Genomic DNA, 21,571 nt, shown 5'->3' on the forward strand with positions numbered 1-21,571 from the left:
GTGCTGAGCAGCAAGGGAGGTGTGAGAAAGCACAGGGTCTGGCCAATGCGCACAGCCAGGTGTAGGGGCTGCCAGGTGTATGGGCTATGACAGAGAGGACAGCTCCAGGTGCTGACCCAGGTACCTGCTCCATGTGAGGCTGTAGCTGGATCAGGCGTATCACAAGTGCTTCTACTGCAGGCACTGGGCAACATGGTGGCACCCAGAAGCTTGGAGACAACAGGAACTGCAGACCCCCAAAGAGGGTGTCACGGCCCTGGCTTGGGGAGCTCCTAGATCTGGGGTCCCCAAAGGGTAGCAGTTCTTCTCTCTTAGTCACCTGCAACATGGTGAGTGGGGTGGGGGGCACGTTTCAGCCCTGCTTGTGTTACACAGCTCTTTCAGTCCTGCCATTCAGCGGGTCCCAGTTCTTGTCCTAAGTCCAGGAAGAATGAGGTACATGGACAACTGGAGGGTGAGCAAGGCAGAGATGAGCTTCATTGAGTGACAGAACAGCTCTCAGGAGACCTGAAGTGGGTAGCTCCTTGCTGCAGGCAGGTGGTCCCGAGGAGTGTCCAGCTCTTAGGGAAAAGGAGACCTGGAGTGAGAAGCTCTTATCCATAGGCAGGTCATCCTGACATCTCTCTGTGAGTCTAGCGGAGTCTGGGACTTTTATAGGTGTTGAAGGGAGGAAGTGCGTGTTGATTGGTCCATGGGTGGCCATGGGCGGGGCTGGAAAAAACACCGTAAGTTTTCACTCCCGCTGTGGACTCCACTGGGACCAGATGGGCCCCAGGCCTCAGGCCGTCCCTGTCTTGAAAGTGGGGCTTTGGCCGGGCGTGGTGGCTCACACCTGTAATCCCCACTTTGGGAGGCGGAGGCGGGCAGATCACAAGGTCAGGAGATCGAGACTATCCTGGCTAACATGGTGAAACCCCGTCTCTACTAAAAATACATTAAAAAAAAAAAAATTAGCCGCGCATGGTGGCGGGGCCTGTAGTCCCAGCTACTTGAGAGGCTGAGGCAGGAGAATGGCGTGAACCCAGGAGGCAGAGCTTGCAGTGAGCTGAGATGCACCACTGCACTCCAGCCTGGTCAACAGAGCGAGACTCCTCAAAAACAAACAAACAAACAAAAAAAAAGTGGGGCTTCACCGGGACCACCCCTTTCCACCCAGGAATCTGTCTGCCTCCTGCTGCCATCGATAGGTTTATCCACTGCAGCGCCCTGGCTATCTGTGCCAAGGGGGGTCTGCAGGCCCCTTTCAGTCTTCCCCCCTGTGCTCGTTGGCACCTAAAGTTTGGAGGGGGCAGAGGCGGCAGGGATCTGGCATGGGGCTGGTATGGCAGTGCTGCCCCAAGTCTACGCACATCCGGCCTGGTTGCAAAGCGCCCCGGACTTGGCCAAAACTTTGCTCTGTCCCGGAGCAGACGCTGGGAGACGGGAGAAGCCAGGCATCTGGAGCAGGCACTTCTGAGCCTGCTGAGGAAGGGGGACTTCCCAGGGCCTCAAGAACACAGGGATGCCGGGTTTGGAGCTGTGACTGGGCAGCTGCAGCTGCGCTGGAGGGTGGGGCTTCCGCCCCGCCGACTCAGAATGGGGCGGGGCTCCGGCCTCTTCCCGGCTCTGGCCAGCTGCGTGGAGACTGGAGCCCCAGCCGCGCCTCCCTGGCTGCAGCTGGTGTGTTCACAGTAGCCGCTTCAGGTGGGCCGCCACGGCCATCAGTTTTTCATGGCCTCCAGGTTCTGATGAAGCGTGGGATTTTCTGCCCAGTACCCCTCAGAACAAGAAACCACCTTGCTGCAGTCTGTAAGTGGCTCCTCAGTAACGGGGCACCCACAACTTTCATGGCATCCGCCTCTGTTACTTTTGCGTTCTCCCTTCTGTGTGTGGGACCAGGAAACTGTGGAGCTGGCTCTCAGCTTACTCCTCTTTGTGCTATGTAAGCGATCAACTGTCTGCCTTTAAAAGTGACTCGTATTTTTCCTTGTTGAATCAGACAGACCTTGGTCTGGGTTTTGCTTTGTGTTTTATGTGTGAGCTTTATACTCTGAAGTCACTTTATATTTTTTCATTTGTTAACAAATATTTCTATCATATTTCCTATGGACCAAGCACTTTACAAGGTATTCATGTAATACTTGGTATAACTCTATAAAGTCAGTGCTATTATCACCCCCACTTTAAAAAATGAGGAAGCAAAGCCCAGAGTGGTTAAGAAACTTGTCCAAGATTACACAGCCAGTGGCAGTCAGATGGGCTGCTCTGGAGTCAAGGCTCTTAACCACGGTGTTTTGCTGCCTTATGTTAACAGAATCTACACTTAGGGCACTTTTTCTCAAACAACACACATTAGAAGCACCTAGATTACCCATTTGAAATGTAGTTTCCTGGGTTCCATCTGGACCTATCCTGTGAGAATCCTTGGTAATGGGTCCAGAAATTCCAGATACCTAGAGATAGAACCAACACTCTCCCGCAATGAAGCAACTGGAGGATGCACAGACGGGAGACTGGGTCCCTGGAGACCTGAGGTGCCACCATTTATGCCATTTGAAAACCCTGACTCTTTGGAGAAAAATTCATTCCTATTTGGTTAAGCCACTGCAGCTGGGTTTTTCTTACATGAAGCTGACTGTATTCCTAACGGAAGCAGAGGATCTCTTTAAATAGGAGTAATGTATTTGCTTATAATAATTTGATTTTCTGAAACAACACTGTAGAAATACAATGTAGTCCACATATGTAATGTAACATTTTCTAATAGTTACATTTTAAAATGGCAAAAAGAGATAAAATTATTTTAATGTATTGTATTTAACCCAATATATTGAAAGCATTATTTCAACGTGATGCTAAAAATCATCAGGGATATTTTTACATTCATTTTTTTTTAAACTAGGTCTTCATAGTTCAGTGTGCATTGTACGCCTTTTATTTATGGCACATCTTAATTCAGTCTGGCCACATTTCAAGAGCTCCATAGCCCCATGTGGCGGCAAGCAGCTGCTGTATTGGACAGCGTAGTCCTACAGCTCCTTATCTGCGACCTGTTTTGTGCTCTGGTTCTCAAACTCGACTGCATTGGAATCATCAGAGGAGCTTAAAGGAATGCTACCTTGGTGGTCCCACCTCAACTATTGACACATCGGAGTGCTACTGGGGAATCAGGAGTTCTAAAAGCTCTCCAGGTGATTCTAGTTTAGGAATTACTGTTCTAGCGTCTTTATTTCTTGAGCCTCATTATCAGTCTGGGAACAGGTGGATGGTGTGTTTTTCAGGAGCTGCTCTTTCCAAATCAGAACTGGCAGGCTTGCCCTGGGTCTAAACTCTGTCTCCAACTCTGGCTCCACCTCCCTCTCTCATACACACGTGTAGACACACAAACCCCACCAAGGCCCTAGAAGCGTAGTCCGTGTCACTCTGTGTTACCAGGTCAATGTAGCTGTGGTCTCAGGCCAACCAGATCATACCGAAATATCCCAAGGACGAGCTCTCTTCATTCTAAAAGACTTAAGTCACAACAAAATCCTGGGACCATGAATATGCCTGTGAAGATAGATGTAACACTCTGATCATGGGCTGGAAAGAGTAAAACAAGCCCCTGTGGAGGTCAGAAAAGGCCAGATCCATGTGATGCCTATGAACAAGCGCCAGCCCAGCAGTCCTCAGGACAGGCATCCAGAAGAAAGCTGGCTGTGCACTAGGACTCTAGAAGCCAGATACATTTCTTCCTAAAGTCCCTTGCAAATTAACCAATAACTCCAAGTGATGCTTTTATTTTTACTTTTAGTTTTTGAGACAAGGTCTCGCTCTGTCGCCTAGGCTGGTGTGTAATGGAGCAATCATGGCTCACTGCAGCCTCAACCTCCTGGGCTCAAGCTATCCTCCCACCTCGGCCCTCTGAGTAACTATGACTACAAGCGAGTGCCACCATGCCTGGCTAATTTTTATTTTTATTTTTATTTTTGAGACGTAGTCTTGCTCTGTCGCCCAGGCTGGAGTGCAGTGGCCAGATCTCAGCTCACTGCAAGCTCCGCCTCCTGGGTTCACGCCATTCTCCTGCCTCAGCCTCCCGAGTAGCTGGGACTACAGGCGCCCGCCATCTCGCCTGGCTAGTTTTTCTGTATTTTTTAGTAGAGACGGGGTTTCACCGTGTTAGCCAGGATGGTCTCCATCTCCTGACCTCGTGATCCGCCCCTCTCGGCCTCCCAAAGTGCTGAGATTACAGGCTTAAGCCACCGCGCCCGGCCAATTTTTATTTTTTTTGTAGAGACAGGGTCTCTCTATGTTGCCCAAACTGGTCTCCAACTCCTGGTCTCAAGCAATCCTCCTGCCTCAGCCTCCCAAAGTGGTGGTATTACAAGCATGAGCCACTGTGTCCAGCTCAGTTGGTACTATTATTGATACTCTGTGTCAGACATTGCTTCTTTAGAGAACAATCAGCTGTTAAATACAAAACAAATCAAAACTTTATTCTGGAAATAAGGTCTTAAAAGCAAATTTCCCAAGTCAGATCCATTCTCTCCAACCCAACAGTTTTTTGAGTACCTATTCTGTCATTCATTGTTTGGTTTTTACAAAGGAAGAAAGGTAGACTTTTTGTTAGGAAACACAGGTGCCAGAAGGGGATTCAAGGTTTATTCACAAATGTTTGCTAAGTATCTGCCTTGTGCCAGGTTCTATGCTGAGTGCTGAGAACAGAATGATAAAGAGGACACAGTTTCTGCCCTTCCGAAGCTTAAATTGTGTCTCTGTTGGGTATAGCACTTGGCTGGAGTGTCTCTCCAGAATGCTTGCCCTGGGTAGGGGGGTGTATACTTCTTGCTGATATCCTCTTGTATATGCAGGTTCTAGCTGAGGACAGTTTATTGTCAGGAAGAGTTCCTGCTGGAGGTCAGATAATTGCTGCTGGTAGAAATGATCTCCTGCTAGCAATTATCAACAATGAAAATGTTGATTAAATAATGGGTCCTCTAACTTCTTAATCTGAAAAGTTATTTTTCTTTAATGGCATCAGTAAAGGGATAAAGAGTTATCATGTGCCTTTCGTTAGGATGCCTAAGGACTCAACTGAACTCAAATGATCTTTAATGAAACTAACAAGAAAACATTAGAGGAAATAAAAAAAAGAGGGACACTATAAAAACTTACTGGCTTCTACTCTCCAAAATTGTCAAGGCCATGAAGACAAAACCAAGAAATTGTTCCTGATTAAAGGAGACTAAAGACTAGAGACCTAACAACTAAATGTGATTGGAGATTCTGGATTGGATCCAGGACCTAGACAAAAAATTGTTTCTTCTGCTACAAAGGACATTAATGGTACAATGGATAGATTTGAATAAGTTCTGTAGATTACAGTAACATAGCAATGTAAATTTCTGATTTTGACAATTATATTTTATATGAAACTAAATTTTCTGATTTTGATTATATAATTTTATATGAGACTAATTATTTTGTATGTCCTTAAGAAAAAAAGAAAACCGAGTCTATGGAAGTAAAGCAGCATCATATCTGCAACTTCCTTTTTTTTTTTGAGACAGAGTTTCACTCTTGCTGCCCAGGCTGGAGTGCAATGGCATGATCTTGGCTCACCGCAATCTCTGCCTACCCGGTTCAAGCGATTCTCTTGTTTCAGCTTCCCAAGTAGCTAGGATTACAGGCATGTGCCACCATGCCCTGCTAATTTTGTATTTTTAGTAGAGATAGGGTTTCTCCATATTGGTCAGGCTGGTCTTGAACTCCTGACCTCAGGTGATCCACCCACCTTGGCTGGGATTACAGGCATGAGCCACCGCGCCCGGCCATATCTGCAATTTTCAATTAATTTTTTTACAGAGAAAAAATAAATGGAAAAATGTTGACATTTGGGAAGTCTGTGTAAAATAAAAAGGTACCTAAAACTTTGTGTACTGTCACTTTTCTGTAAATTTAAAACTTTAAAAAAAAAAAAAGGCAGAATATCTAATGTTCACTCCTATAGTTAAGAATATGTGGCCAGCCATGGTGGCTCACGCCTGTAATCCCAGCACTTTGGGAGGCCAAGGCAGGTGGATGACCTGAGGTCAGCAGTTTGAGACCAGCCTGGCCAATGTGGTGAAGCCCCATCTCTACTAAAAATACAAAAATTAGCCAGGTGTGGTGGCAGGCGCCTGTAATCCCAGCTACTAGGGAGGCTGAGGCAGAGGATGCAATGAGCCGAGATCACGCCATTGTACTCCAGCCTGGGCAACAAGAGCGAAATTCCGTCTCAAAAAAAAAAAAAAAAAAAAAAAAAAAGCAACCAACAAAAAGATCTTTAACCCCAAATCACCAAAAATTATACAACACTGAACATATTTGAATGTGTAAATGATACAATCGAGATACTGGATTTTTAAAAAATAAGAGTAAATAAGACTTTATTCTCAGGAAAAAATAAAGCTGCTGTTTTGTGTTAGAAAGTATTTTATTTCCTGGGAAAAGTAAAACTCTTCATGGTTAGTGTTTTGCTTTAAAGGCCCTTGAAATAAAACAAATCAAGCAGAGGGTGGGAATATGTGTTCTTAGTCTGAGCTGGGTTTTAGTTTTAAATTAGATTACCTGCCATACTGTCTGATTTTTTTACTTTGGTTTCCATTCTTTCATCTTCTTAATCTTAATATTCATCAGCATATTTGTTTATAGTTTCAGATGGCTCTGTAGATCAAGTTTTGGTGCGCCAATGCTTCCATTCCGTTTGCAGACCCCACCTTGTCATTTTTCTCTGTGAGCTGTCTTACATGTGGGGATGAAAGTATCTAGTCCTATGTATTAGTCACAAGGCAGCAGTCCAAACCCCTAACTGCATTTCCTGTTCAAGTTCTCCCTTTTGTGGTCCAGGGTATAAAGGATCTGTGGTCAGATTCATCTCTACATCTTTACCTAGCCCACTCCTCCTTCACCCCCTGGCTGCGCTGGCTCCACTGGGGTTGCAGTGAGGTGGGGGCAGAAAAGGTCTCACTTGTCTGGAACTGAGAAAAACTGGCCATTGGTCTCCTTAGACCCTAACAGACTAAATTAAGCCACCTTTCAAATTAGTCCCTTATGGATTATTTGGAGATTAATTATTTCGCTGATTCTCTCTTGAGAGACATCTCCACCAGCTCCTGGTTGACTCTGGTTTCAGTCAGTCCATCCCACATAGACTGCTTCAAAAGCTCAGTTCCTTTTAAGATAGCTATAGACTGTCTTGATCCTGACCTGCCGGGAACACATCCACATTCTTGGCCTCCACAAACCTTGAGGGAATAGGCCATTTCTGACAGCAGTCACTTCTCCCTATTCTGCCATCAGCACAGCCAGCTAGCTAGTATCTCCTGACTTGACACTTCCCCAGAGCCTGGCATCACCCTCTGTGCCACATGGTTACATTCCAGAAGTTTGTGCTCCCAGTAGAGCACCCTCTCCCCTCCTCCACTAGGGGGGCACATGATGGGGAGAAATGCCTGGCCCGTGAAAGCTTTCTCCAAAGAAAATCTCTCATTTCCAATTATCTGGGCTCTTCAACTTTGAACCTTTATATAAAGACCCTCTAATAAGGGACTAAGGTCTCCAAAAAGGACTTTCTGGACTCCTCTCTTGCAAATCCTAAGAAAAAAAAAAAGCCAACAACCATATTTATATTTGATATATACTGTTTACAGACCGTAAGTAAATTCTGTACTTCCAATTCTGTTGTCAGTAGACTTTTCCTACAAAAACCTAATTCAGTTAAATACAGAACCCTTGAAGAATCCCAAAGGAAGATGAGAAAAAATACTACAAAGTGTAAGAGTTGGTCATATATTGGGTATAATTGGAGGGCCTCACCAATATGGACTGAATCAATATGGATTAAATGTGACTCATTTCCTCTAAAGCAGTCACCAACATTTTTGACACTAGAGACCAGTTTGGTGGAAGACATATTTTTCTACGGACAGGATGGGGGTTGGTTTCAGGATGATTCAAGCACATTTATTGTGTACTTTATTTCTATTATTATTACATTGTAATATATAATGAAATAACTATACAACTTAATAATTATCCCACTTAAATGGGAGCCCTGAGCTTGTTTTCCTGCAAACTAGATAGTCCCATCTGGAGGTGATGGGAGACAGGGACATATCAGGCATTAGATTCTGATAAGGAGTGTGCAACCTAAATCCTTTGCATGTACAGTTCACAATAGGGTTCGTGCTCCTATGAGAATCTAATGTTGCCACTGATCTGACAGGAGGTGCTCAGGCACTAATGCCAACAATGGGGAGTGGCAGTAAATACAGACGAAGTTTTGCTCACTCTACTCATGGTAACAATCTTGTTATGTTTGTGTTGTCTCAGCTGTCTTTTCAACCTGTGTCAATTTTTACAGTCAGATTTGTAGCTTTAAGACTCAGAGTTTATATGTGTTTTTCTTTCTAGTTAGTGCTGTGTCAATTTTAAGAGAGCTTTCCTTACATTTAATGGTCAGCGAGTTACTTACTCTAAAGTTTGCTCATTCACTTCAAGTTGACTTCAATATATGGCCTAAGAAAAATACAAGTAGCATTCACTAAAAAATTTGACAAAATCACATTTTATAGGTGTGTGGGCAACGTTTCCCTCAACACAGTAAAAGTTATAAATGGCATCTGTTCCTAAACTAAGTCAGGCTAATTAATGTGAAAAAAATTTGTTCTGATAAATAACCTCTTAATCTCTTATTTTGGGAAACATGATCTGCTAAGCAAATACAAACTTTTTGTTTTACAAGTAGCCTTTTTGTTTTGGCCAGGTGTGGCACACACCTGTAATCCCAGCTACTTGGGAGATTGAGGCAGGACTGCATGAGGCCAAGAGTTTGAGACTAGACTGGGTAACATAGATCCCTCTTAGAAAAGGAAAACAAACAAAAAAAAAGCCTATCTGTGTTCCTCCTCCCCCTACAGACATCAGCTGTATGGACAACTGTACATCATTAATAACCATGGGCGTCTTGGCTAAGAAAATACATATTCCTGGGCTCCAACCAACCTAAAGATTCAGAATTTTTGAAACTGAGTGCTGAGAATAGGCAATAAAACAAGTTCCCCTCGGGAGTTTAGACATAGCCTATTTCTTTTTATACTCCCACATAGCCCCCAAACCTACGAGCACATGTTAAGTTCTTAATTCCCCGCATCTTGATCATGCTATATATCCATTTGGGTCCCATTCTGCAAGTCTTGACTCAAACATGAATCTCTAAGCCTTTGTAAGAAAACACACAGAACAGGAACTGGCCAAAGCAAACATCCAATGTTAGAAAATGTAAGCACCAACTGAAGATTCACAGGGTTTTAAATTCTAAAATTCAGAATACTAAGAAGTAATCAATTAAGACCAGTTAGACTTGGGCTTTCAAGGAATGAATTCAAATATGATCAAATATTCACATCTCTGTTATCACCTAGGATTAGTTAACAGTATGCTTAAATATATTAACTTGTAACTGCTTCTGCATCCCAGAGACATGTATGCTTGCTTGTCTGGCAAGGTTGGACATCCTGTTAAAATCTATATTCAGGTCTCTCCACTTTGAAAAGGGGCTACAATCAATCAAGGAGATTGTGACTGCTACAAGTCACATAAAAGTAATTAGTTTCATACTTAGCAAAGAATCCAAGTCTATTTTCCAAGTGCGAGTCTCAGCCACCACATTAATACTGTACATATTTCAGTTCTACCATATTATTTCCTATATGGTACATGACAGAATACAATAAAGCCAAATTTATCTCTTGACCTTTCCCCTGGAGGAATGTGTGAGATCGTCACTGAGCATAGAGCACCAGATAGTTTTCAGTCACTCAAAGTTTCACTATCCATTTGAAGTCTGACTACAAATAATCTAAGATAGCAGCTTCCAAATTGGCTTTCACTTATTTTAAAATATGCACTGAAGCATGACAAAACTGGTGACTATTTTGCAGGAAAAATAGAACAAATTGAACCCTAAAATTAAGCCACTGGACATATTCTCTTACTCCCCCCATCCTCTATGACTTTAACAGCATGAAGTAACAGCTGTTAACTGGAAAAACAAAGACCCTAAGCCAGAGCTGCAGGAAAGCCCATCGTTTTTACTAATCACACTGCTGCTCCATTTTCTGAAGGACAACTCTCAAGTGGCCAATTTAAAAAAAAAATACCAGGCTGGGCGCTATGGCTCATGCCTGTAATCCCACCACTTTGGGAGGCCGAGGTGGGCGGATCATAAGGTCGGGAGATCAAGACCATCATGGTCAACACGGTGAAACCCTCTCTACTAGAAATACAAATAATTAGCCAGGCGTGGTGGCACACATCTGTAGTCCCAGCTACCTGTGAGGCCGAGGCAGGAGAATCACTTGAGCTTGGGAGGCGAAGGTTGCAGTGAGCCGAGATCATGCCACTGCACCCCAGCCTGAGCAAGAGTTGAGACTGTTTTAAACAAATTTCAATACTTTACACACAAAAAAATCCTTGGATTTTCCAGTTTCCTGGCACTAGAACGTTAAATTGACAAAAGCAGACATAAAGCCTGGATTTGGGACTATCAAGGAGATAGTTACAAACACATTATTCAAATTCCAAGACAAAAAATCTTGGGTTGGAAATTTTCCTTCATCTATTGGGAGCTACTATGTAGAAAACATTAAGTTATTACTAATGAAGTGTTTTCATTATTCCAAAATCAACCTAGTTCAGATGATTGATGCACATTAAATAGGCAAATGCACCAAGTTTCAGGTTTTATTTACTTGAATAATACTGCATCTCTGCTGGGCACGGTATCTTATTCCTGTAATCCCAGCACTTTGGGAGGTTGAGGCAGGCGGATTGCCTGGTTGGGAAATCAAGACCAGCCGGGACAACATGACATGGTGAAACCCCATCTCTACTAAAAACACAAAAATTAGCCGGGTACAGTGGCGGGCACCTGTATGCCCAGCTACTCAGGAGGCTGAGGCAGGAGAATCGCTTGAACCCAGGAGGCGGAGGTTGCACTGAGCCGAGATTGCACCACTGCACTCAAGCCTGGATGACAGAGCTAGACTGTCAAAAAAGAAAAAAAAAAAAAAAATCTCTTCACTCTAGCTTGACATTCCTTAGCTATAAAAATATGACTTAAAATATATGTATGATTATTTTACCTCCTTGGCTTGGGGGTCAGGAGAAATCAGTGAGTGAGGTAAAATAAAGAGCTGTGAGGGAAAAGGATTGTTGCCCTAGATGCAGAAGGTATCTTTTCTCCTGGAAATAAAGACCCCAAGGTCTCCATTGCACTTTTATTTGAATGTAATTTTTGGGACAATTATTCAAAAGGGCCAGTATTTCCCAATTTAATCTGAGGTCATAATAAAACAAGCAACAAAACAGTGTTTAGGATTTCAGTTTCTCACCCTTATCATCAAGACTCACTGCCTCCCATCATCAATATTTATTGAGCATTTACAGTGTACTAGGCACAATAGAACATACAGAAAACATTGTCCCTGCTCTTGAGGAGCTTACATTCTAAAAGAAAAAATACACCTCTTTTAAAATGGCATTTTTGTTTGGTGTTTTCTGCAAAGTACTGAGGAAATATTTTGTTAAAGTGAGCTTTGGGTATAACTTAGCCCCATCATTATTTAGAGAAGAGAGGAAGAAGAAAGAGGAAGGATTTTAAAGGCAGACAATGACAGACCATTCAGGATAGGTAGGGTTTTAAAGGGAGATAAACACAATCTCATCAACTAAGGAGAGATTTGCTGCAGTAAATAGGATGAGGGAAATAGTCTGGGGTGCAAGCAAAGGAAGCAGGGTGCCTTAGACATTGAGTGGAGCCAGAAAGATCATGCGGCCTTTTCCCAAGTACATGGCCACCAAGTAGGAATGGGTGGTGACAAGACAGAAGGCTAAAAAAGGAAGGTAATCTTGTGCACCTGACAAATAGAATAAAGGATCAAAATCGAAGGCAGGCTGTAAGAGTATCAAGAAATTCTTAAAAACCAAAAAGTGATTTGGAAGCACAAAACTTACAGTTAATGCTACCCAGTGTCATGATGGGCCAAGAACATTGTGGCTTCCTAAGTTAGAAAATGCCATATACCAAAATTTTAAATGGAATTCCTATCAATCTCTCCCTCTCTCAGAAAAAATAGGCTCATTTTTTTCAGGGTGGAGAGGAAGAGAGGGGATTATGGGACATGGAAACAGTAGTTATATTAGTATTTTTGTTATGATAATTTCGTGTTTAAACTTGGTAAAAGCCCATTAGCTGCCAAGAGGGAATAAGGAATAAATTTCAAAAAATGTACAATTTCCTTTAGAGAAGTTTCAGAACCAAAAGACTAATTTACATGAAAAGCTGTAGAGAAAGTAGTTGAAAAGTCCATTCATAAAACTTTTATTCCACTTACATGAATTTAATACACGTGTTCTTAACAATTATGCTTGGATTGTTCATGAAAATTTCATAAGACATTAAACAAAGCTAGCCATCATCTCAAGTTATTTCCCTGTTAACTATTTTTACAGCACATGCATGTTAGGCAAGTATCAAAAAAAAAAAAAAAAATCACGAAAGCAAAAAACCTAAAAAAAAGTTAAATACATGGGTTTTTGTTTTACTGCTGTGCTTGATATACATGAAGTAATGAATACCAAGCAATTCATTTTTACTGCATCTTTACTTTTACATTTGTTCTTAGGTTGCCTAAAACATTTAAATACAAATGAGTGTAGCAAAAATAATGAAAGCTAACAGCAGGTAACTTTACAAATAATGGAATGTGAACCGTTTCTGCCCTTATCCAGAGTAAAATGGGTCACAACTTTGTCTAAAGGAACACTTCTGCAGCTGTAGTCAAAGGTGTGCACATTGAGACTGAGTGTTCCACAGATACACATGGTTTAACCTGTGGTGTCCATGGAGTATGTTTCTACCACAGCCTTCTAAGTGCTCCAGACCTTAAAGTACCCACAATTACTACACCTGTGACTGGAACCAATGATCCCTTTTATTCCCCACCAGGACAAACCAATATGTAGGCAGTTTTCTTTGCTTAGACATGGAAGCGGTTTTACACTGGCCCTTGTGAAGCCACAATGTACCAAAAGTACTATGCCAAACATTTATAACTTGTATAAAAATTCCACATCCCCATATTGGCCACCTCAAGATGAAAACAGATAACTCCCTAAATGTTAACTGGCTCTACTCCCCTAATATTAAACATAAAAACCACATGGGAAATATAGAAATTCAAATAGAAGTAACATAAACCTGTCATAAATCGTAAACAAAAAACTATTTGTGGGACAGCATGGATGACAAATGGTCTACTGTGTAAATTTTAGAATGAGGCAGACAAAAGTTGGAAGGCCGGTTAATTTTCCCCTCCTTCTCCTGCTTCAGCTTCGTCTCCTTGGGTATCCGATGTCCACAACTGGTAAAAGAAGGAAAGATTTTTCAGCAAGTTTCAGTGGGATTGGGGCGGGGGGGGGAGGCGCGCAAAGTTTTCATATATGTATATATGTTGCCAAGATACCCAAACGTTTTAGGTGAAAAGCATTCTTAAAAAGATAGCAGCATCACGTACCTTCAAGATACAAAAACATCTCAATACACAAATTTACTTTCTCTATAACCACTGTATAAGCAGGGTAAGTACACCACAGAGTTGCCTTCAAATAATCTTCAGATACAGGAAAAGTTTTGGGTATCCATAGAAGGTGAAGAGAAAGTAGAAGAAATCTTTTTTTTTTTTTTTGGAGATGGAGTCTTGCTCTGTCACCAGGCTGGAAATGAACCCTCCACCTCCAGGTTCAAGTGATTCTCCTGCCTCAGCCTCCTTAGTAGCTGGAACTACAGGCGTGCGCCACCATGCCCAGCTAATTTTTGTATTTTTAGGGGAGAGAGGGTTTCACCATGTTGGCCAGGATGGCCTTGATCTGACCTCGTGATCCACCCGCCTCGGCCTCCCAAAGTGGTAGGATTACAGGAGTGAGCCACCGCGCCCGGCCCCTAAATTATTTTTTGAAAACTAAGCATCAGTAGGTGTCAGAACCTAAAGAGCCCCAAAGATGGACGTCCAAGGTAAGTCCAACTATACCAGAAGCATCTAATTTGGCCCATGCTGAAGGAGCTAGGGTTGACTACTCTCCCCTGGCAGATCTTAGAGTGACTCACACTCCAAACAGAATCCTTTAGTCCATGAAATTCAAGGACCAGCCTCAACTCTGAGCTAAACTACAAATCTAGCTTTTCTAACACTTCAAGCTTAGAAAAACAAACCTTTGTATATTTATTAGGTTGGTGCAAAAGTAATTGCGGCTCTTGCCATTACATTAAATGGCAAAACCCTCAATTACTTTTGCACTAACCTATCGTATGATTCAAAACAAATGCTGGACAAAAACTAGAACCAAATCTTTTAAGAGTAAAAATGAAAGTTGTCCCATAGGTGGTAGGGTTATGAACTCTATTTATGCCAACTGCTCCGATGTTAAAAACGTTTAAGTCTTAACCACTCTGTAGGGATTTTCAGAGGTAATTACAAAAGGATTTAAGACAATCTTAATTTTTATGACTTACACATGAATACTGAGGGGAAGGGGGAAAATCCACCTAATTATTATTTTTATATTCCCCAAATCATCCATTAGCTTCATTTATCTACTAAGCAAATATATCTCTGGCCTGGAAAAGAGACTACTACTTCCAGGGTCACACAGATACCCAAATGACCTCTTGGAAACTGTATGTTCCTCCTGTTAATCAAGGGGTTTTGTAAATGCAAGATGAAATTGTTTCTAATGTCTCTCTTCCTGTTCCAACTTTCAAGGATTTTTGAATTTTCTGTATAAACATGCAAATTTGATACAAAATATTTCTCTTTTTCTAGAGTAATGTGTTGACAGTCTTGGTCAACCAAATTCAGACTGAAATGCTAAGTTTTGGGATAATTTCTTTTCTTGACAGATAAATGATCTTATCAACCTATAATGGTGACAGCTGACACTAATAAGGCTCAGAGAAGACATATAAGTAATGACAGAATTAGAATCAAAACCTGGTTTTCTTTTTGAGGGAGTCTCACTATTTTGCCCAGGCTAGAGTGTAGTGGCATGATCTCAGCTCACTGCACCTCCACCTCCTGGGTTCAAGCAATCCTCTTCCTCAGCCTCCCGAGTAGCTAGGATTACATGCACCCGCCACCATGCCTAGCTAATTTTTGTATTTTTAGTAGAGATGGGGTTTCACCATCTTGGCCAGGCTGTTCTTGAATCCCTGACCTCGTGATCCACCTATCTCGGCCTCCCAAAGTGCTGGGATTACAGGCGTGAGCCACCGCACCTGGCCAACCCTGGTTTTCTTATTGCAATATATGCTCTTCATGCTATACTGATAGCAAAATTCAGTTGGAAGCAGACAGTAGATCAGGGCCTTTTAAAAAGTGATGAGAACAAAACATAGTATCTAGGTCTCAGGTCATCACTTGAAAAATGTCATCACTTCCAACTAGAAAAGAAAAATCCTTAATACCAAAGTTAGTTAACAAAGTGCTTCTTAACGTTTGATATAAAGATTCTTTTCATTCTTTACTATAGCTTATTATCTTGACTCAAGTATCAGAAAAGTTTACAGGTAGCTCCAAATTGTGCTAATAAAGTAATTTTAGGTTTAATACACAAGTATACAATGCTATTCAAAAAACTCTTCAAGATTTTCAGCACTAGAATATATAACTAGTTCATAGAAAATGGCAGTGGACTAGAATAAAGCTGGAAGAGAAATGTATAAAATGAGGTTATATAATCCCCAAGAGAAATGGCCCTAAAAGTCTAACAAAAAAACAGTAATACTAGATTATCATCTGCAATTCCTACCTCTTTACCTGACACAACACAGCAAATGCTTGATAATTTTTTCACCTAAGCCTCAAAATTTCAAATCTAATATTTATCTAAAGGAGAAGACCTAAGAAACAAGACATACAAATCAACTGCACTGTGGACTGAATTTGAATCCCAATTCAAATAACTTAAAAAAAGAGAGACAATTGGAATTCAAGTATTATTTAGATATTCAAACATTATTAGGGAATTACTGTTGATGTTTCTGGTGTGATAGTGACACTGTTTCTTTTTATACATCTGCAGTATCCCAAGGACAATCACGACCTTTCATATAAAGTCATTTAAAAGCAGCAGCTAGGCAAAATAGACTTCCACTTGGATTCTGTAGACACGTGAGATTTTATAACTCAAGTTATTAATTCCCTACCATTATCTTTACAAATACAGAGGCAACTTAATGGGCAAGAAAATCATTCTAAAGGAACTAAAACATAGAGCCTCAGTACACTTTTGATACTAACATTCAAATTTTAGTAACACAGGTAACATCAATGTGTATATTTTTTAGTTCTTAGTCTAATATTTCAGTTTCTGTAGTTTTCCTTCATATGATTTTAACAGTAGCTAAGATATTTATGAGAGCCTATGAATTGTGTTGAAAAAAATTTTTAAAAAGATGTACTTAATAAAAAAAAAAATTCCTCAGAGTAAAACATAACCTCTTCAACCACATTCATGACAAATGATGCTGTTATGTACTTACTGTCAAGTTGTCTCTCAGTAATTGCATTATTAGCGTGCTGTCTTTGTATGACTCTTCACTTAATGTATCAAGTTCAGCAATGGCTTCATCAAAAGCCTATGATTTAAAAATAATACATTAAATTTCAGTGCTCAAATAATAAAGACTGCTAAATTTCTATGTAACAGGTAAAATACATACTGTCTTTGCAAGAGAGCAGGCTTTCTCTGGGGAGTTCAGAATCTCATAATAGAACACAGAGAAGTTAAGGGCCAGACCCAGTCTGATAGGATGTGTTGGTTGCATTTCCTTTTTGCTGATTTCAAAAGCTTCTTGGTATGCTTGTTGTGACTGATCCACAATCCCTGGATAAGACACACCAAAACATACTGAGATAAAGTGTGCATTATATCTTCACCCCTCAAACCAAACCTTTAATATCTCACGTATCCTTTGAAATATTAACCTGTAAGCTTAATATTGGTTAATTGAACAAGGCCCTTTAATTTTTTTTTAAAGGGAGTTTTCTCCTGGTACACACTAGTCATTGGTCAATGTCAAGATAAAACAACTTTATAATCTCATTACTGTTATATTTTTTAAAAATTAACTAGTTTGCACTGCTCCTCAGTTACACTGTGACCGCTATTTCTTTTTTCTTGAGACAGGGTCTGGGTCTGTCACCCAGGGTAGAGTGCAGTGGCACAATCAGGGCTCACTGCAGCCTTGATCTCCCAGACCCAAGTGATCCCTCCCACTTCGGCCTCCAGATTAGCTGGGACCAAAGGCTTGAACTTGTACCACCATGCCCAGCTGATTTTCAAAACATTTTTTGTAGAGAGAGATGTTGCTCAGGTTGGTCACCTTTCTTAAAATCTTGAAAAAACATCCCTGTGCACAAAATTGGCTTTTCAGAAAGCATATATATTAGAATGCCAGTATTAGGCAGTAAGTATATATTCTCAGAAACAAAAAAAAGCACTGCTACTCCTTATTCGGCACTCTAAGCAATTAAAAGCAAGAATTATTTACGCTTCAGAGACTCTTCCTCACTATGTTATCTTATACAAGTTCAACCAACAGGTTTAAAAACAGCATACCTTTCTTGTCATCACCAGCGGCAACCTCAGCCAAGTAACGATAGTAATCTCCTTTCATTTTCAAATAGAAGACTTTGCTTTCTGCTTGTGAAGCATTGGGGATCAAGAACTTTTCCAAAAGAGACTTAAGAAGAAAGAAACAGATATAGTGAGAATAAAACATTTACAAAACTGAAAGAACTTGCATTTTTTAAAGGACAAACTATAGCCTTAAGTTATACAACTTTAACGCCCAGTCACTGTCAATACAATTGTGAATGCAGCTGGCATATGAATTTGTAGTTTAAAGCAGAATGCTTTGGGCAGCAATACTTTGTTTGAAGTTAGTGTTCAGTTTATTATTTGAGGACAATACAATTGAGTATCAGTCCCTGACAATGTTATCTATTTACATGCTGATTTCAATGAATGTGAAGCATGACCGTTCATATTTAGGAACATTTTCTAATGAGCTGGCAAGCTTTCCATCTAAAGTTTCACGTGTTCATGACATGAAAATAGAACATACGGGATGAACCTTTTGGGATCTGGAGAAATGACTAAAGCAGAAACCAATAATGTAAGACACTTAAGGAGTCTATGCCAGAGAGAGAACAAAATAAACTTCATTTATAAGAACACAATTCAAGCAAACCTCACAACAGATTAAAAAAACTGTTCAATAGAAAGTTTCATTTTTCCTAAATTAAGACAGTGTAGGAGCCGGGCACGGTGGCTCATGCCTGTAATCCCAGCACTTTGGGAGCCCGAGGCGGGCAGATCACATGGTCAGGAGATCGAGATTATGCTGGCTAAGGCGGTGAAACCCCATCTCTACTAAAAAATACAAAAAATTGGCCAGGCGCGGTGGCAGGAGCCTGTAGTCCCAGCTACTTGGGAGACTGAGGCAGGAGAATGGCGTGAACCTGGGAGGCAGAGCTTGCAGTGAGCCGAGATTGCGCCACTGCACTCCAGCCTGGGCCACAGAGTGAGACTCCGTCTCAAAAAATAAATAAATAAAAATTTAATGGGAGGCCGAGACGGGCGGATCACGAGGTCAGGAGATCGAGACCATTCTGGCTAACACGGTGAAACCCCGTCTCTACTAAAAAATACAAAAAAAATTAGCCGGGCGAGGTGGCGGGCGCCTGTAGTCCCAGCTACTGGGGAGGCTGAGGCAGGAGAATGGCGTGAACCCGGGAGGCGGAGCTTGCAGTGAGCTGAGATCCGGCCACTGCACTCCAGCCTGGGCGGCAGAGCCAGACTCCGTCTCAAAAAAAAAAAAAAAAAAAAATTTAAAAAAATTTAAAAAGACAGTGGTAGGAGACTTACAGATCTTAAAGAGCAGACCTTTAATCTCACTGATGTCATTTTCGGCTAGTAAGATACATGATTACAGATCATCCCAGACAACAGATAAAATTAAAACATCATCCTATAAAATTGTCTAAAACCATTTCTACAGTCTGAGTCATTTGATCAGGATTTTAAACATTACACTCTGTAACTGATTTTAAAGCAAAAAAAATTAGATCATTGTGTTGGGGATGGGAAGACTCAATAAATGTGTAATTTTAAAATTTTCAGTTAAGGGGGAGAAAAATAATTCTAGTAGTAGAATTAGGTAAACATTAAAACAAACAAAAAAACCCGAACCACCCATTCTCACTACCCTGCTTCCTTTAAAGTTCAAGTACACTCTGGGAATCAAGGTGAAATCAATTTTCAGTTGAGCTAAACTTCAAATAAATCCATTCTTACAAAACAAAGTATGAGTATACATAGCACCTATTTATATGCAAAATATAAATTTGAAAAATGCTTTTAAATAGTAACTCCAACTTTGTGTTTACTCATTATGTCCCAATGGTGGGTAGGTGAACAGTTTTAACCCAACTTCTTCCCCGATTTTTTTTTTTTAAACAACTCAAGCTAGATAACCCAGATGAAGTGGCAGTAGGGCCAGATTGCACTGTGCTGTAAGAAAGGTTAAAGGTGAGAAAAGTCAACCTGAAATGATGTTTCCTACAATTATTAACTGATACTTAAAAATACTGGCCTGAGGCCGGACGCAGTGGCTCATGCCAGTAATCCCAGCACTTTGGGAGGCTAGGGTGGCAGGATCACTTGAGGTGAGCCTCATCAGTATGGTGAAACCCTGTCTCTACTAAAAATACAAAAATTAGCCAGGGCACCTGTAATCCCAGCTACTAGGGAGGCTGAGCCAGGAGAACTGCTTGAGCCTGAGAGGTAGAGGTTGCAGTGAGCCGAGGTTGCACCACTGCACTGCAGCCTGGATGACAGAGTAAGACTCCATCTCAAAATAAACAATAAAAATAAAATAAAACTACTGGCCTGAAATCAGAAGAACATTTTGGTTAGGAAAGCAACCTCTGTATTACACCACATTCATACTTTCATATTCAAAGTTCTCTTAGCTGCAAAAGTGTTTTGTCCTTTGAATACAATGCTTTTTACCACCTATGGTTGCTCTCTGGAGATCTGCCTCAAACACTGGAAGAGACTTGCATTTAAAATAGTCAGGTGAGTCTTTCCACTTAAAAACAATGATTTTAAGAAACAAATGACCAGGGTTTTCAAAAGTTTCATTGTTATACAAATTGTATTATTCATTCAACTATGGGAGATGGTATAAACATAGTGGCTCTGGGGTGAGTCTGAGTTTGAATTACAGCACTAAACACTGTGAACTACTTAATCTCAATGATTCAGTTATCTCAACTGTAACGCAGAGACCTCTAAGATTGTTGAGAAAAAATACAGGTAAGCACTTAGGAGTAAGCACTCAAACGTTTATTTCTATTATCACAATAACGCCAGACACTATGCTAGAAGCTGGAAGCACAATCTTCTGGTACTTCATAATCTAGCTGTAGAAACAAGGCTATCATTCCTTCCAGTACAATACACTTTAAAACAATTATTGCAGGGCACGGTGGCTCACTCCTGTAATCCCAACACTTTGGGAGGCTGAGGTGGGACGATCACTTCTTGAGACCAGGAGTTTGAGACCACCCCGGTGAACATGAGATCCTGCCTCTACAAAAAAATTTAAAAGTTAACTAGGTGTGGTGGCACACTCCTATAGCCCCAGCTACTTGGGAGCTGAGACGGGAGGATCATCTGAGTCCAGGAGTTTGAGGCTGCAGTGATTTATAATTGAATTGTACCACTGCCTCTAGGACAGGGTGACAGTGAGACTGTCTCAAAAAGAGCAATACTGCCTAATCACGTCCTTCACTTTTCAGTAACTTCAACCCCCTCTATGTATGTAGAGATGAAGGCCATAAACACATGCAGTTACTTAAGAGTGAAACAATCACTGAAGATGTAAAATTTTAAAGCTATACTAAAAACTTAGGTTTTTTAGGAAAGGTGTTGATAAATGCTACTAAAATGAGTCATCTATCTTTTGTAGGTAGTAACTTTGGAATCCCTACATATTTTATTTTACACTGGGGTAATATGCTGAACTACTTTAAGTAGTTCCCTGGGAATTAAAATGGCAGTTAAGCACTTCTTTCCCCAAAGCTGAACACCGAATTAACCATAAAACAACTTTAAAGCTATTTGTTAGAACCCACAAGTAACAGGAGAGTTGGGTAAACAGCAGTCAGGCTGCTTATTGGCCCAGTGATAGACCAAAAGAACCAAACAAGTGGCAAGTGTTTCTGGTGAGATGCTGACCATAAGAGCTGAGAAAGGTGGCCGGGCACAGTGGCTCACACCTGTAATCCCAACACTTTGGGAGGCCAAGGTGGGTGGATCACGAGGTCAGGAGATCCAGGCCATCCTGGCTAACATGGTGAAACCCCGTCTCTACTAAAAATACAAAAAATTAGCCGGGCATGGTGGTGGGCACCTGTAGTCCCAGCTTCTTGGGAGGCTGAGG

The 21,571-nt window shown here is 41.2% G+C and overlaps 1 protein-coding gene and 1 long non-coding RNA gene across 7 annotated transcripts in view; both read right to left on the reverse strand.

Moving 5' to 3' along the window:
• Positions 1-6,695: 6,695 nt before the first annotated feature.
• Positions 6,696-10,906, reverse strand: LOC117079369. Its single transcript, XR_004435398.1, has 2 exons — positions 8,474-10,906; positions 6,696-7,593 (listed from the first exon to the last, which is right to left on the reverse strand). It is a non-coding gene; the product is annotated as an uncharacterized LOC117079369 (long non-coding RNA).
• A 359-nt stretch (positions 10,907-11,265) lies between these two features.
• YWHAZ (tyrosine 3-monooxygenase/tryptophan 5-monooxygenase activation protein zeta) overlaps positions 11,266-21,571 on the reverse strand; it is a 36,288-nt gene continuing 25,982 nt past the window's right edge. For all 6 annotated transcript variants that reach the window (XM_033203185.1, XM_033203186.1, XM_033203184.1 and 3 more), the window contains 4 exons: positions 17,680-17,803; positions 16,781-16,944; positions 16,601-16,696; positions 11,266-13,424 (listed from right to left, as the gene is read on the reverse strand). In XM_033203185.1, coding sequence (XP_033059076.1) covers positions 13,365-13,424; positions 16,601-16,696; positions 16,781-16,944; positions 17,680-17,803 — 444 coding nt within the window. In that variant the 3' untranslated portion in view covers positions 11,266-13,364. The remainder of the gene's footprint in view (positions 13,425-16,600; positions 16,697-16,780; positions 16,945-17,679; positions 17,804-21,571) is intronic.

The sequence above is a fragment of the Trachypithecus francoisi genome, unplaced genomic scaffold, assembly GCF_009764315.1.
Source record: "Trachypithecus francoisi isolate TF-2019V2 unplaced genomic scaffold, Tfra_2.0 Lachesis_group7, whole genome shotgun sequence".
NCBI classification, from domain to species: Eukaryota; Metazoa; Chordata; class Mammalia; order Primates; family Cercopithecidae; genus Trachypithecus; species Trachypithecus francoisi.